Here is a 17,727-nt window from a genome sequence, read left to right on the forward strand (position 1 = left end):
CAAAGAAGAGCCAGAGTCGAGTCCCCATTACCCCTTTCAACCCTAGTCTGAGTCCGAGTCCAAGTCATCAAGGTTGAGTGTGGAGCAGCATCATACTTTATATCTGATGACATCACGCATTTTGAGTTTTAGCACTCTGTTGTCTCAGACCATAGGGATAACATGACGTCTGGAACTGGACGTAGTTCCACTTTAAGGGAGGAAGGGGAACCAGTTGGATGGGAGGAACGCAGGCAGTCGGATCCCCATTCATTGTAAATGGAACAGCTCCACATTTTAATTTTTTTTTTTACTTACGTTTTTATTTTATTTTTTTTCAACAACATACATAGACAATACATTTCAGCATACACAATTATAAAGACTCATCAACAAGAAATAAAAATAAAACAGATATACAAAAATGAGAAAAGAAAAAGTGTGGCATGGGTCCTTCGGTCCATTCTATATTTGCATCCTTTATTTAAATGTTTCAACATTTCCTTGTATCCTTTTCAATCCCCTGTGATGTCGTTCCTTCCCCTCCTATATTCTTCCCACTTTTCCCATTTCAATTCAAACTTCTCTTCTTGCAGCCTCAGCAGATGTGTGATTCTCTCCATTTCCTGTATCCCCTCTACTATCTCTATCCATTGTTCCTTCGTCGGCACTTCTACCCTGTACCACAGTTTAGTTAAAGCAGCTCCACATTTTCACATCCAGGTAGAATCTGTCACACGTTTGAGGGTTCTTCCCTTCAGATTCAGCTTCAGGAGAGAGAGAGAGCGGCGCACGTTCACAAATATAGACTGTCCACAGGAAGAACATATTGTGTGAATTCGGAAAATGGGTGTCATTCCCCTTTAAACCTTTCACTACCACACTACAGACGTTTAACCGTTTCACTACCACACTACAGAAGGTTAACCTTTCACTACCACACTACAGACGTTTAACCGTTTCACTACCACACTACAGAAGGTTAACCTTTCACTACCACACTACAGACGTTTAACCGTTTCACTACCACACTACAGAAGGTTAACCCTTTCACACTACAGAAGGTTCCAAGATTCAAGATGCAAGAGGTTTATTCATCACATACTGTACATACACGAGACATAATAGTGAATACTTTGTAGTGTGGTAGTGAAAGCGTTAACTCTTTGTAGTGTGGTAGTGACAGAGTTAAAGGAAGGATGGAAGGAAAACAAATAATTATCATTATTATTTTTTTTTGATCCACTTTTTTTCTCTCCCATTTTCTATATTTTCTCCCATCCCAATTTCGTATCATCCAATTCAACCCTCCCCTGTCACGAACGCTGTTTCTTGCCTCCCACAAGCCGGCTGCAATGTGGACTAAGTCATACATAGCACAAGTCCCCTCCGGTACTTGAGGTAACAGCAGTCGCATCTTTTCACCTGCGCAGCTCGATCTCTCAGTGGCGAGGAGTAACGCGTGGGAGGCTCACGCTGCCCCCGACACTTCCTGATTCTACTGCGCAGGCGCACCAACCGACCTGTAGGAGTCGCTGTCCACAACGCCCGATCCCCACCCATCAGTTTCCCACCCTCTAATACTGCCAATTGTATTAGTACGGACGACCAGCCAAACTGAAAACAATGTGGAGAGCTGGATTCGAACACGCGAACCCAGCGTCTCCACATTGGTGGCGAGTGCCTTGCCCACTACACCACCTAGCCGCCCTATAATTATCATTATTATTTTTTTATTTTTTTTGTGTGAATCTGTAACACAATCTCAGATTAGTCTAATCCTAATATATCCGTCAGTTGTAATGAGTATAATGTGTCTTTAGAGATCCTCTTTATTGTCATGATGGATCTGTCACTTGTAATGGGTATAATGTCTCTTAACCCTTTCACTGCCGCACTACCAAAACGGTTAACCCTTTCACTGCGACAATTCACAGAAGGTTAACCCTTTCACTGCCACACAACAGCAGGTCAACCGTCGGTTGTGTGATAGTAAAGGGTTAACCTTCTGTCGTGTGGCAGTGAAAGGGTTATTGTGGCTGATGGACATGTCGGTCTGCCTGTCCTCCTCTGTCTCGTCCAGGGCTACTTCCTGCTGCGGTTCCTGGCCAATCAGGTTGGACAACAGCAGTTCATCCGTTTCTTCAGACTGTTTGTGGTGAAATACCACGGCCAGCTCATTCTGTCTCAGGTAACGACATAATTACTTACCCTGTGTGTCCCCCCACCGGTTAAAGGGATAGTTCCAGTGTTGTAGTCGAGTCACTAAATCTCGAGTCCCCAGTGTTAGAGTCTGAGTCTTGTCCCCATTACCCGAGTCATCAAGGTTGAGTCCACTCCACTCTGGCAGTCAAAGAGCTGACATACACATAAAAAAAGGTCCACATTAAACATAAATGACACAGCGGTTACGGTTTCAAAGGCAGTTTATTTACTTTGTGACACAATAGCCAAACAACGGCACTAGCCATCAATAATTTCCGAGTCCTCGTCTGCACCTTCCGAATCCAGTCAGTGCTCAAGTCCAAGTCGAGTCACGAGTCCTGAAAATCACTCCTGGACTCGAGTCCTACAACACTGGATAGTTCATATGTTTCTGGAACCCTAGCGGAGTCCTTTCTCGCACTCGCTCTGGCTAGTCGACCACAAGCTAATGCAAAGTCAATGGGGTCGAGCTGCTCCGCTAGTCGACCACAAGCTAATGCAAAGTCAATGGGGTCGAGCTGCTCCGCAGAGCACACAATGTAGATTTCAATTACGTTCAGTCAGGAGCTTGACCCCATTCACTTTGCATTACTGTGTTGGCTAACTAAGCGGAACTGTGGGTATCCAGGATGAAGAATATCATGGGTTGTGCTGAGAAAGGGCTTTAATTCCGCGGATGTCTGAAGTGACGGCAATCCCCAATGACTTGTCCCAGAGAAAGCTGTTCCAAACTCGGGTGCGAGCCAATACATCGAGACATAGTCGTATTTATTATCATTATAATTAAAATAGATAGAATAATAGAAGCCTACTTTGCTGGAACGATTAATGTTGCACGTATACAGTACGTGCGTGTGTGTGTGTGTGTGTGTGTGTGTGTGTGTGTGTGTGTCTATGTCATACAGTCTAGAGAGAATGACTGGTCGTTGAGTATTTACATTCATATAATCAGTTCAGTATGAACTCAGATCTTTAACACAATGGCGCCCGGCCACGGAGATGTCCGTGTTTCGAATCCAACGGTTGAGGACCAACCACGGACATGTCCGTGGCACGGTTGTGTGGAGGAAATATGCATAATTAACACTATTATAAACACTATTATATTAATATTAATTGATTGTAATACCATATCCCTCCACTAGGACATAAAAGGTCATATTAAAGGTCACTTGCAGACATGCCTGTCTTTGAGTGTCAACAAGTAATGAAATGCAATGTGAATGCAAATTGAATTCTGAAGTATCATGTAATTTGGCCATATTGTGTCATGTGTTGACCCAACATGCAGACATGCCTGTTTTTGAATATCAACAAGGTATAATGTAATTTGGGATAGTATGTCATCATGTGTTGAATGTGTTGACTCTATTGAGTTCTGAAGCCTGTCAATAACAGGGTGTAATGTAATTTGTGAATAATGTGTCATCATGTTTTTGGCGACATGTTGAATTCTGTGTCAAACTGATAAGAGATTTGCTTTTGGGATAAGGAGCAGAGCCTTCAAGCTGATTGGTTTAATGATCATTTACATCATGAATCAGATGTCCAATAGGCCACAGGATAAATTACACAAGGGTCATTGATTGGTTAAGATCAGTTTAGTATGATAAGAATAAACCACCTTTTCTGTTTGTTATAAAAGCTGATGTTTGGTGTGTTTAGTCAGTCTCTCCTTCAGAAGAACGCTGAAGGTAGTCAGATAGTTATCTCTGTTGGACATAGCTGCATTGGGCAGAGGTAATGATGCGATATCTCTGATTAGCAGAGACCCAGAGACTCAGTTACCGTGTGAAATTGTCGGTATCTTTAATAATAAACTTCTTCAAATTCACTTTAAGGTAAGACTCTGTTTTTATATTATTGCTGTGTAATTATTCTCACCGTATGGGTTCTTAACTGTGATTTACATAATTGTGTAGAATAGATTTACATAATTGTCACGACAATTTTGGCACCCGCAGACGGGACCCTTAACTTGACTTTTCCTAAGCCAGGGATTGTGGCTGGACTTGTCAATACAGGATCAAAAAGATAAAAACGAACCAAGCCCATATTTAAACGTGAGAATTCTCGGAAGGAATATATATTTTTATTTTTATCTCTGTAACTGTGAGTCAGCTACCAAGAATATTTTCTGTATAGAACCACATCTGTGAGACCACTCCAGCGTCTTGGAAGATGCATCTGGCTGGAGTTTGATAGTCTCTAAGATCAGTATCAAAGCGCTAATGATGCTAATGATGGAGCATCGCCGTCGGTTGTGTGATAGTAAAGGGCTAACCTTCTGTATTGTCACAGTGAAAGGGTTAACCGGCTGTCGTGTGGCAGTGAAAGGGTTAACACTTTCCGTGCCGGAGCTCGGTGCCCCGGAACCTCCTTGAATGCCATGACCCACTTCAATGTTAGCGTTAAAAACGCCTGATCTATGTTTTAAATTATGTGTCTAATCTGCCCGTCGCTTATCAATGACTCGTTTTCCAGTCAACATTGTCAAAGCAGATTGTTTTTTTATCGGTTCATTTTCGTTTTATAGCATTTTGAAAAGCCCTCGTTTTCAAGGAAAATATAAAGATTCCATGATAAAAGACATTTACTGGAATATTCTAGAATATACAAAAACGTTGTCATTTTTCGGCCTATTTATGAATCGTTTTCAAATAAACGCTAGATTATCGATAGTATTGTGGCGATAAGAAAGTAGTGAGCCAGAGACGTAGGTCGAGTTGAGTACTTTACTTATCCTGCACATAGCATTTACAATAACAACAACCGTCACCCGGAACCGGAAGTGGCATTTAACCTTTCCCCTAACCAGTACAACCCACACTCTTAAAGGCACAATTCACCTTGGTGAATGTCTCTTAATATAGGTCCCCACAGTATATGTGTACGTATGCACGCTAGAGACGCGAGCTGAAAAATCGATTCTCTTATTTCCTCATCAGCGATCGCGCACACAGAGACGCATCACACATAGGGCAAACGCTGAGATCTCAGCGAATACAACTCTGATTATCCCAAGACTGGTAAAATAGATTCCTTACCTCAGATCAGATGTTCTCCAAAAAGATCATTCCAATTCCTGATCGCCATTCCAAATATCGATCAAGCTTATTGATTGAGTATTGGCTGCTGTAAATATATATTCCAGGCTGATTCCCGTCCCGCGATGACTTCCATGTTGAGCAGACAGCTTGCCAGCACAAGCAACCAGCTGGCTCCGCCCCTACATATCTACAGATCGCAGGTCAGTCTAAGCGACTGACCTGCAGTTACACAGGGATAGACGATAGGGGGCGCTTTTTTCCATTCTGAGCTCCTGTAGGGGCTGCTGTACCAACGGGAGACTCGGTTGATGAAATATGATTTCAGATCGCTAATAAAACGATATTTGTCATCATCGGCACTCAGTGGGGGGGCTAATAAAACGAGGTATGTCGCCCGTGGCACTGAAAGTGTTAATGGATACGGTCAGTTTAATAATAATAATAAACTTTATTTGTATAGCACCTTTCATACAGAAACTGCAGCTCAAAGTGCTTCACAACAGAAAAAGACAGGCATAACATGAGCACATAAAGTGCAGACATATTACAAACACAGTTTTTCACATTAGGATCTAACATCAACATGCCACCTTGTTTATGGTTTGATTCAGTTTCAAATGGACAATAATAAAAAGTAAGATAAAATAGTGCAGTGCAATAAAATAGTAGAAAAGAATAGATACAATAATCTTTTTCTACAGTGCAATAAAATAGTTCTGGATTACTGTTCAACAGTTTAAAGTCATCTCTGTTTGGTATCCACAGTTTAAAACTTGACAGTCTTCCCTCCTGTTTTATATCCACTTTGACCCTTTGAACCTCCCTCTCAGGGTGCAGTTTAATTATTTTCTCATTGCCAACATAGCCTACGAAAAGAGCAACACCTGCAATGCATTTCCTCTCCTCTTCCTCCTCTCTCCTACCCTCAGGAGCGCTCAACCAGGAAGCCATACTGTACATTACCGTACATTAAATATAGCTCACGAATAAATAGCTTTAAATATCATAATTATGAAGCCCGCCGTTGTGTCCTGTACAATAGGGCTGGGTGGTCCTCTCTGGCGGAGAGAGGGGCTTTGCCCTGGCGTTTGTTTTCTATATAAAGCCAAAATTGGAACTTGTCCAAATGACATGACCGTCATTTACATTTACACACCCTTGTGATTGGAATGCACCTCTGGACCCTGTGGTACACGAACCAATGAGTGGCTGAACACTTAAGGTGCCTGAGTTCTTACTGAACTGTGGGAGATATAATATATATATTGAAATTCTTTATTTGGAATTACCCCTTGAGATGAACCATCTCGTTTTCAAGGGGGTCCACAGCTTACAGAATACATAAAGTACATATCTGTATTAAACATAACAAAACAAAAAGAAACAAACAAAACCAAACACAAAACATGATAAAATTAATAATAAACCGGTTCAAACAACATCAAACAAGAGGAACATAAGACAAACAAACAACAAAACACAGAGCACATATTAAAGTGGAGGTTCACCCACAATCCAAAAAAGCACATAATTTCCTCTTCCCTTAGGCTATGTGTCCACTCAAAGCCAAAGACCAGCCGCGGCTCCACCCCTTCCTCGATGAGTTACATTGATGACTAGTTTCAACTTTATGAGCTGGGAGCGCTCCGCCAAAAACGCTGCCGCCCAGAGCTCATAAAACGCGAGGCGCGTCGCCGGGAAGAGGAGCGCGCCTGTCGCTTCTCCAGCATAGAAATGAATGACAGAAAGGAGCTGACGACTCAAAACGTCGGCTATGGACACAAGCCCTTAGAGTGCTGTCAATCCCTAGATCACTGGCTGGCTCAGGAGGTGGAGCGGTCGTCTGGTAACCGGAAGGTTCCCAGTTAGATTCCGACTCCTCCCAGGCAGCATGTCAAAGTGTCCTTGAGCAAGACACTTAACCCCTAATTGCTCCCAGTGAGCTGGTTGGCACCTTGCATTGGTCGCCGTCGGTGTGTGAATGTGTGCGAGTGAATGTGAGGAACAAATTGTAAAGCGCTTTGGATAAAAGCTGTTATATAAATGCACCATTTACCAGTGAGAGGAGAGGAAATGCATTGCAGGTGTTGGTCTTTTCGTTGGCTATGTTGGCAACAAGAAAATAATTAAACTGACCTTAGCCATTAAAGAGGAGGTTTAACCGAAATCCCCAAAAGCACATGTTTCCTCCTCCCTAGAGTGCTGTCAATCCATCCACATCATTTAGCTGTGACTCACAGAGGAGTTTCTCTTCAGCCAGAGAGATGTTTGCCATCACTCTATATACTATTATTATTTTCAACCAGTCTCTTTCCATTTAGACCGATGTCTCCATCCAGCAGCCGCTGAACGGCTCCTCGAGATAATTCACAGACCTCGTTGTGGACAGTTTAATTTAAGGACTATTACGGCGGTGTACTTTGGTAGGAAATAGTTCTCAATGAAACTGACAACAAGGTTATGGTGAGTCATAATTTCTCGTGAGATCAATTTAAAACCTCACACCTAAAATCACACCTAAACTATCTTGATGGATAGATGGCACTATAGATGGAGAGGAACATCTGATTTATATTTTGGGTGAATTCAGCTTCCTTCTGTTGTATCTTGGGTGTATTTGAGTGTATTTGGCCTCCTTCTGTTGTATTTTGGGTGTATTTTGGCCTCCTCCCCCCCTACCTCTGTTGCTATGGACATGGACATAAACTATGATATTGTGGTCTTTGTAATTATGTATTTATGTATTTAACTGCATGTAGTATGTATGTATTGTAAGTGATGTTATATTCTATGTTCTATGTTGGAACAATGCTGTAACTGCACTGAAAACAAATTCCACCAGCCTGGCTGGGTGGTCATTAAATAATCTAATCTAATCTAATTTGGCCTCCTTCTGTTGTATTTTGGGTGTGTTTGGGTGTATTTGGCCTCCTTTTGTTGTATTTAGGTGTATTTGGCCTCCTTCTGTTGTATCGTGGGTGTATTTGGCCTCCTTCTGTTGTATTTTAGGTGTATTTGGCCTCCTTCTGTTGTATCTTGGGTGTATTTTGGGTGTATTTGGCCTCCTTTTGTTGTATTTTGGGTGTATTTGGCCTCCTTTTGTTGTATTTTGGGTATATTTGCCCTCCTTCTGTTGTATTTTGGGTGTATTTGGCCTCCTTCTGTTGTATTTCGTGTGTATTTGGCCTCCTTCTGTTGTATCTTGGGTGTATTTTGGGTGTATTTTGCCTCTTTATGTTGTATTTTAGGTGCATTTGGCCTCCTTCTGTTGTATCTTGGGTGTATTTCGGGTGTAATTGGCCTCTTTCTGTTGTATTTCGGGTGTACTTGGCCTCCTTCTGTTGTATCTTGGGTGTATTTTGGGTGTATTTGGCCTCCTGCTGTATTTTGGGTGTATTTGGCCTCCTTCTGTTGTATCTTGGGTGTATTTGGCCTCCTTCTGTTGTATTTTGGGTGTATTTGGCCTCCTGCTGTATTTTGGGTGTATTTGGCCTCCTTCTGTTGTATCGTGGGTGTATTTGGCCTCCTTCTGTTGTATCTTGGGTGTATTTTGGGTGTATTTGGCCTCCTTTTGTTGTATTTTGGGTGTATTTGGCCTCCTGCTGTATTTTGGGTGTATTTGGCCTCCTTCTGTTGTATATGGGTGTATTTGGCTTGCTTCTGTTGTATCGTGGGTGTATTTGGCTTGCTTCTGTTGTATATGGGTGTATTTAGCTTGCTTCTGTTGTATTTTGGGTGTATTTGGCCTGCTTCTGTTGTATCGTGGGTGTATTTGGCTTGCTTCTGTTGTATCGTGGGTGTATTTGGCCTCCTTCTGTTGTATATTGGTGTATTTGGCTTGCTTCTGTTGTATTTTGGGTGTATTTGGCCTCCTTCTGTTGTATATGGGTGTATTTGGCCTCCTTCTGTTGTATCGTGGGTGTATTTGGCCTCCTTCTGTTGTATCGTGGGTGTATTTGGCCTCCTTCTGTTGTATCGTGGGTGTATTTGGCCTCCTTCTGTTGTATCGTGGGTGTATTTGGCCTCCTGTTGTATCGTGGGTGTATTTGGCCTCCTTCTGTTGTATCGTGGGTGTATTTGGCCTCCTTCTGTTGTATCGTGGGTGTATTTGGCCTCCTTCTGTTGTATCGTGGGTGTATTTGGCCTCCTGTTGTATCGTGGGTGTATTTGGCCTCCTGTTGTATCGTGGGTGTATTTGGCCTCCTTCTGTTGTATCATGGGTGTATTTGGCCTCCTTCTGTTGTATCGTGGGTGTATTTGGCCTCCTGTTGTATCTTGGGTGTATTTGGCCTTCTGTTGTATCGTGGGTGTATTTGGCCTCCTGTTGTATCTTGGGTGTATTTGGCCTCCTTCTGTTGTATCGTGGGTGTATTTGGCCTCCTGTTGTATCTTGGGTGTATTTGGCCTCCTTCTGTTGTATCGTGGGTGTATTTGGCCTCCTTCTGTTGTATCGTGGGTGTATTTGGCCTCCTGTTGTATCGTGGGTGTATTTGGCCTCCTTCTGTTGTATCGTGGGTGTATTTGGCCTCCTTCTGTTGTATCGTGGGTGTATTTGGCCTCCTGTTGTATCTTGGGTGTATTTGGCCTCCTTCTGTTGTATCGTGGGTGTATTTGGCCTTCTGTTGTATCGTGGGTGTATTTGGCCTCCTGTTGTATCGTGGGTATATTTGGCCTCCTGTTGTATCGTGGGTGTATTTGGCCTCCTGTTGTATCGTGGGTGTATTTGGCCTCCTTCTGTTGTATCGTGGGTGTATTTGGCCTCCTGTTGTATCGTGGGTGTATTTGGCCTCCTGTTGTATCGTGGGTGTATTTGGCCTCCTGTTGTATCTTGGGTGTATTTGGCCTCCTGTTGTATCTTGGGTGTATTTGGCCTCCTTCTGTTGTATCGTGGGTGTATTTGGCCTCCTGTTGTATCTTGGGTGTATTTGGCCTCCTGTTGTATCTTGGGTGTATTTGGCCTCCTTCTGTTGTATCGTGGGTGTATTTGGCCTCCTTCTGTTGTATTGTAAGATGAAGTTAACATTATTCACGCACACTCTCGTCACCATACATCACCTCAACCGCTGTGTTTACCCTGCTGGGGCCGAGGGAGGGGCTGAGTGATCACACCTGGCCGTGCGCACGCTCTGTGTGTGTGTGTGTGTGTGTGCGTGCGTGCGTGCCTGTGTTGTGTGTGTGATGTGTCCCACCTGGCTCCTGTGTCTCCACTGGCTGGCAGTGGCCCCCTCAATAATGAATGTTTCATAAACACACTCTGGGGTCATGCTGGTGACCTATGAACAAGTACAGAGAGAGTACACCTCTCTCTCTCTCTTTCTCTCTCTGCCCCTCGCTCTCTTTCTCTCTCTCTCCCTCTCTCTCTCTCTCTCTCTTTCTCTCTCCCTCTCTCTTTCTCTCTCTCCCTCTCTCTTTCTCTCTCCCTATCTCTCTCTTTCTCTCTCCATAACCATAACATACTGGAATAGGATCCCATTACATATTATACGGACGGAAAACAAGGACAGTTTCAAAAAGAAACTCAAAGGAGCCATAATCCGGAAGGAAATTAATATATGTCATGCATGAGTGTAGCTGCAGCCATGTTATCCAAAACTTCTTCTGATTACTTTGTGTGTTTTTCTTTTCTTTTTAAAGGTATGGTGAAATTAATGTTTTAGTAACATTGATGAGCATTCTAAAAGCAATTCTTAAAAATATTCAATTTTAAAAACAATCTTAAATTGTATTTAACACTGTATTTTGTGTTTTGTTTTGTTTTGTTTTTTGTTTTCTGTTTCTTTGCTTGCATGTAATTTTAGCCATCTTAATTGTTAGTTGCATTGTGTATTGTATGTTGAGTAATGAGTACTGGCTTTTAATAATTCTGTTTTGCAACAATTGTTTTTGTATGTTTTTTGTGTGGACCCCAGGAAGACTAGCTGGTTGCCATGGCACCAGCTAATGGGGATCCGTAATAAAATCAAATCTCCCTCCCTCTCTCTCTCTCTCTCTCTCTCTCTCTCTCTCTCTCTCTCTCTCTCTCTCTCTCTCTCTCTCTCTCTCTCTCTCTCTCTCTCTCTCTCTCTCTCTCTCTTTCTCTTTCTCTTTCTCTCTATCTCCCTCTCTCTTTCTCTCTCTCTCCCTCTCTCTCCCTTCCTCCCTCTCTTTCTCTCTCTCTCCCTCCCTCTCTCTCTCTCCCTCTCACTCTTTAGCCCTCTCTCTCTCTCTCTCTCTCTCTCTCTCTCTTTTCTACCTCTTCTCTCACCTCTATCTATATATCTCTCTCATTCTTGTGTACCTCTTCTTTCCACCTCTCAATTAAATCTAATGCAGTTAAATTCAGTGCAATAGTCTTTATTGTGATGAATGTAACAAATACAATGTTGCCAGAGCGTCAATAATTATGACATTATTAAACAGAAAAAGAAAAAGGTACAATTCATAAAGTCAAGAAAATTGCCGAAAACAAATCTCTTCTGACTCTTCGGTCACTGCCCCCCTGTCCTTTCCACAGGACTTCTTGAGAATGCTGCTGGCTACATTTCCCGACATGGAGAGGTATGTACATTAGTGTAACAGGCTATGATGAGTCATGCTTAGATTAGCCGCCTGTGGGGGTCGGGTTTCAGCCATCTGTAACCTGGGTTACAGGGAGTAGAGAGGTAGCATCATCTGTAACCTGGGTTACAGGGAGTAGAGAGAGGTAGCATCATCTGTAACCTGGGTTACAGGGAGCAGAGAGGTAGTATCATCTGTTGCCTGGGTTACAGGGAGCAGAGAGGTAGTATCATCTGTTGCCTGGGTTACAGGGAGTAGAGAGGTAGTATCATCTGTAACCTGGGTTACAGGGAGTAGAGAGGTAGCATCATCTGTTGCCTGGGTTACAGGGAGCAGAGAGGTAGCATCATCTGTAACCTGGGTTACAGGGAGCAGAGATGTAGCATCATCTGTTGCCTGGGTTACAGGGAGCAGAGAGGTAGTATCATCTGTTGCCTGGGTTACAGGGAGCAGAGAGGTAGTATCATCTGTTGCCTGGGTTACAGGGAGCAGAGAGAGGTAGCATCATCTGTTGCCTGGGTTACAGGGAGCAGAGAGGTAGTATCATCTGTAACCTGGGTTACAGGGAGCAGAGAGGTAGTATCATCTGTAACCTGGGTTACAGGGAGCAGAGAGGTAGTATCATCTGTAACCTGGGTTACAGGGAGCAGAGAGGTAGTATCATCTGTAACCTGGGTTACAGGGAGCAGAGAGGTAGTATCATCTGTTGCCTGGGTTACAGGGAGTAGAGAGGTAGCATCATCTGTTGCCTGGGTTACAGGGAGCAGAGAGAGGTAGTATCATCTGTAACCTGGGTTACAGGGAGCAGAGAGGTAGTATCATCTGTAACCTGGGTTACAGGGAGCAGAGAGGTAGTATCATCTGTTGCCTGGGTTACAGGGAGTAGAGAGGTAGTATCATCTGTAACCTGGGTTACAGGGAGCAGAGAGGTAGCATCATCTGTAACCTGGGTTACAGGGAGTAGAGAGAGGTAGTATCATCTGTAACCTGGGTTACAGGGAGCAGAGAGGTAGCATCATCTGTTGCCTGGGTTACAGGGAGCAGAGAGGTAGTATCATCTGTTGCCTGGGTTACAGGGAGCAGAGAGGTAGTATCTGTTGCCTGGGTTACAGGGAGCAGAGAGAGGTAGTATCATCTGTAACCTGGGTTACAGGGAGCAGAGAGGTAGCATCATCTGTTGCCTGGGTTACAGGGAGCAGAGAGGTAGTATCATCTGTTGCCTGGGTTACAGGGAGCAGAGAGGTAGTATCATCTGTAACCTGGGTTACAGGGAGCAGAGAGAGGTAGCATCATCTGTAACCTGGGTTACAGGGAGCAGAGAGAGGTAGCATCATCTGTTGCCTGGGTTACAGGGAGCAGAGAGGTAGCATCATCTGTAACCTGGGTTACAGGGAGCAGAGAGGTAGTATCATCTGTAACCTGGGTTACAGGGAGCAGAGAGGTAGCATCATCTGTTGCCTGGGTTACAGGGAGCAGAGAGGTAGTATCATCTGTTGCCTGGGTTACAGGGAGCAGAGAGGTAGTATCATCTGTAACCCGGGTTACAGGGAGCAGAGAGGTAGTATCATCTGTTGCCTGGGTTACAGGGAGCAGAGAGGTAGCATCATCTGTAACCTGGGTTACAGGGAGCAGAGAGGTAGTATCATCTGTTGCCTGGGTTACAGGGAGCAGAGAGGTAGTATCATCTGTAACCTGGGTTACAGGGAGCAGAGAGGTAGCATCATCTGTAACCTGGGTTACAGGGAGCAGAGAGGTAGTATCATCTGTTGCCTGGGTTACAGGGAGCAGAGAGGTAGTATCATCTGTAACCTGGGTTACAGGGAGCAGAGAGGTAGTATCATCTGTTGCCTGGGTTACAGGGAGCAGAGAGAGGTAGTATCATCTGTTGCCTGGGTTACAGGGAGCAGAGAGGTAGTATCATCTGTAACCTGGGTTACAGGGAGCAGAGAGAGGTAGTATCATCTGTTGCCTGGGTTACAGGGAGCAGAGAGGTAGTATCATCTGTAACCTGGGTTACAGGGAGCAGAGAGAGGTAGTATCATCTGTTGCCTGGGTTACAGGGAGCAGAGAGGTAGTATCATCTGTTGCCTGGGTTACAGGGAGCAAAGAGGTAGCATCATCTGTTGCCTGGGTTACAGGGAGCAGAGAGGTAGTATTATCTGTAACCTGGGTTACAGGGAGTAGAGAGGTAGCATCATCTGTTGCCTGGGTTACAGGGAGCAGAGAGGTAGTATCATCTGTAACCTGGGTTACAGGGAGCAGAGAGGTAGCATCATCTGTTGCCTGGGTTACAGGGAGCAGAGAGGTAGTATCATCTGTTGCCTGGGTTACAGGGAGCAGAGAGGTAGCATCATCTGTTGCCTGGGTTACAGGGAGCAGAGAGGTAGTATCATCTGTAACCTGGGTTACAGGGAGCAGAGAGGTAGCATCATCTGTTGCCTGGGTTACAGGGAGCAGAGAGAGGTAGTATCATCTGTTGCCTGGGTTACAGGGAGCAGAGAGGTAGTATCATCTGTTGCCTGGGTTACAGGGAGCAGAGAGAGGTAGTATCATCTGTAACCTGGGTTACAGGGAGCAGAGAGGTAGTATCATCTGTAACCTGGGTTACAGGGAGCAGAGAGAGGTAGTATCATCTGTAACCTGGGTTACAGGGAGCAGAGAGGTAGTATCATCTGTTGCCTGGGTTACAGGGAGTAGAGAGGTAGTATCATCTGTTGCCTGGGTTACAGGGAGCAGAGAGAGGTAGCATCATCTGTTGCCTGGGTTACAGGGAGCAGAGAGGTAGTATCATATGTTGCCTGGGTTACAGGGAGCAGAGAGGTAGTATCATCTGTTGCCTGGGTTACAGGGAGCAGAGAGGTAGTATCATCTGTTGCCTGGGTTACAGGGAGCAGAGAGGTAGTATCATATGTTGCCTGGGTTACAGGGAGCAGAGAGGTAGTATCATCTGTTGCCTGGGTTACAGGGAGTAGAGAGGTAGCATCATCTGTTGCCTGGGTTACAGGGAGCAGAGAGGTAGTATCATCTGTTGCCTGGGTTACAGGGAGCAGAGAGAGGTAGTATCATATGTTGCCTGGGTTACAGGGAGCAGAGAGGTAGCATCATCTGTAACCTGGGTTACAGGGAGTAGAGAGGTAGTATCATCTGTAACCTGGGTTACAGGGAGCAGAGAGGTAGTATCATCTGTAACCTGGGTTACAGGGAGCAGAGAGGTAGCATCATCTGTTGCCTGGGTTACAGGGAGCAGAGAGAGGTAGCATCATCTGTTGCCTGGGTTACAGGGAGTAGAGAGAGGTAGCATCATCTGTAACCTGGGTTACAGGGAGCAGAGAGGTAGTATCATCTGTTGCCTGGGTTACAGGGAGCAGAGAGGTAGTATCATCTGTAACCTGGGTTACAGGGAGCAGAGAGAGGTAGCATCATCTGTAACCTGGGTTACAGGGAGCAGAGAGAGGTAGCATCATCTGTTGCCTGGGTTACAGGGAGCAGAGAGGTAGCATCATCTGTAACCTGGGTTACAGGGAGCAGAGAGGTAGTATCATCTGTTGCCTGGGTTACAGGGAGCAGAGAGGTAGTATCATCTGTTGCCTGGGTTACAGGGAGCAGAGAGGTAGTATCATCTGTTGCCTGGGTTACAGGGAGCAGAGAGGTAGTATCATCTGTAACCTGGGTTACAGGGAGCAGAGAGGTAGTATCATCTGTTGCCTGGGTTACAGGGAGCAGAGAGGTAGCATCATCTGTTGCCTGGGTTACAGGGAGCAGAGAGGTAGTATCATCTGTAACCTGGGTTACAGGGAGTAGAGAGGTAGTATCATCTGTAACCTGGGTTACAGGGAGCAGAGAGGTAGCATCATCTGTTGCCTGGGTTACAGGGAGCAGAGAGGTAGTATCATCTGTAACCTGGGTTACAGGGAGCAGAGAGGTAGCATCATCTGTTGCCTGGGTTACAGGGAGCAGAGAGGTAGTATCATCTGTTGCCTGGGTTACAGGGAGCAGAGAGGTAGCATCATCTGTTGCCTGGGTTACAGGGAGCAGAGAGGTAGCATCATCTGTAACCTGGGTTACAGGGAGCAGAGAGGTAGCATCATCTGTAACCTGGGTTACAGGGAGCAGAGAGGTAGCATCATCTGTTGCCTGGGTTACAGGGAGCAGAGAGGTAGTATCATCTGTTGCCTGGGTTACAGGGAGCAGAGAGGTAGTATCATCTGTTGCCTGGGTTACAGGGAGCAGAGAGGTAGTATCATCTGTAACCTGGGTTACAGGGAGCAGAGAGGTAGTATCATCTGTTGCCTGGGTTACAGGGAGCAGAGAGGTAGTATCATCTGTTGCCTGGGTTACAGGGAGTAGAGAGGTAGTATCATCTGTAACCTGGGTTACAGGGAGTAGAGAGGTAGCATCATCTGTTGCCTGGGTTACAGGGAGCAGAGAGGTAGCATCATCTGTAACCTGGGTTACAGGGAGCAGAGATGTAGCATCATCTGTTGCCTGGGTTACAGGGAGCAGAGAGAGGTAGCATCATCTGTAACCTGGGTTACAGGGAGCAGAGAGGTAGTATCATCTGTTGCCTGGGTTACAGGGAGCAGAGAGGTAGTATCATCTGTTGCCTGGGTTACAGGGAGCAGAGAGGTAGTATCATCTGTTGCCTGGGTTACAGGGAGCAGAGAGGTAGTATCATCTGTAACCTGGGTTACAGGGAGCAGAGAGGTAGTATCATCTGTTGCCTGGGTTACAGGGAGTAGAGAGGTAGCATCATCTGTAACCTGGGTTACAGGGAGCAGAGAGGTAGCATCATCTGTTGCCTGGGTTACAGGGAGCAGAGAGGTAGCATCATCTGTTGCCTGGGTTACAGGGAGCAGAGAGGTAGCATCATCTGTTGCCTGGGTTACAGGGAGCAGAGAGGTAGTATCATCTGTTGCCTGGGTTACAGGGAGCAGAGAGGTAGCATCATCTGTAACCTGGGTTACAGGGAGCAGAGAGGTAGTATCATCTGTTGCCTGGGTTACAGGGAGCAGAGAGAGGTAGCATCATCTGTTGCCTGGGTTACAGGGAGCAGAGAGGTAGTATCATCTGTAACCTGGGTTACAGGGAGCAGAGAGGTAGTATCATCTGTAACCTGGGTTACAGGGAGCAGAGAGGTAGTATCATCTGTAACCTGGGTTACAGGGAGCAGAGAGGTAGTATCATCTGTTGCCTGGGTTACAGGGAGTAGAGAGGTAGCATCATCTGTTGCCTGGGTTACAGGGAGCAGAGAGAGGTAGTATCATCTGTAACCTGGGTTACAGGGAGCAGAGAGGTAGTATCATCTGTAACCTGGGTTACAGGGAGCAGAGAGGTAGTATCATCTGTTGCCTGGGTTACAGGGAGTAGAGAGGTAGTATCATCTGTAACCTGGGTTACAGGGAGCAGAGAGGTAGCATCATCTGTAACCTGGGTTACAGGGAGTAGAGAGAGGTAGTATCATCTGTAACCTGGGTTACAGGGAGCAGAGAGGTAGCATCATCTGTTGCCTGGGTTACAGGGAGCAGAGAGGTAGTATCATCTGTTGCCTGGGTTACAGGGAGCAGAGAGGTAGTATCTGTTGCCTGGGTTACAGGGAGCAGAGAGAGGTAGTATCATCTGTAACCTGGGTTACAGGGAGCAGAGAGGTAGCATCATCTGTTGCCTGGGTTACAGGGAGCAGAGAGGTAGTATCATCTGTTGCCTGGGTTACAGGGAGCAGAGAGGTAGTATCATCTGTAACCTGGGTTACAGGGAGCAGAGAGAGGTAGCATCATCTGTAACCTGGGTTACAGGGAGCAGAGAGAGGTAGCATCATCTGTTGCCTGGGTTACAGGGAGCAGAGAGGTAGCATCATCTGTAACCTGGGTTACAGGGAGCAGAGAGGTAGTATCATCTGTAACCTGGGTTACAGGGAGCAGAGAGGTAGCATCATCTGTTGCCTGGGTTACAGGGAGCA

General features: G+C 45.4%; 1 protein-coding gene across 1 annotated transcript in view; it reads left to right on the forward strand.

The window, feature by feature from the left end:
• aopep (aminopeptidase O (putative)) overlaps positions 1–17,727 on the forward strand; it is a gene marked incomplete at its 5' end in the record, with an annotated part of 268,516 nt that overhangs the window by 67,300 nt on the left and 183,489 nt on the right. Inside the window, 2 exons of the mRNA XM_084323165.1 lie at positions 2,063–2,170; positions 11,728–11,771. Coding sequence (XP_084179291.1) covers positions 2,063–2,170; positions 11,728–11,771 — 152 coding nt within the window. The remainder of the gene's footprint in view (positions 1–2,062; positions 2,171–11,727; positions 11,772–17,727) is intronic.

The sequence above is a fragment of the Notolepis coatsorum genome (genome assembly GCF_963971535.1).
Source record: "Notolepis coatsorum genome assembly, chromosome: 10".
In the NCBI taxonomy this organism is placed as follows: domain Eukaryota; kingdom Metazoa; phylum Chordata; class Actinopteri; order Aulopiformes; family Paralepididae; genus Notolepis; species Notolepis coatsorum.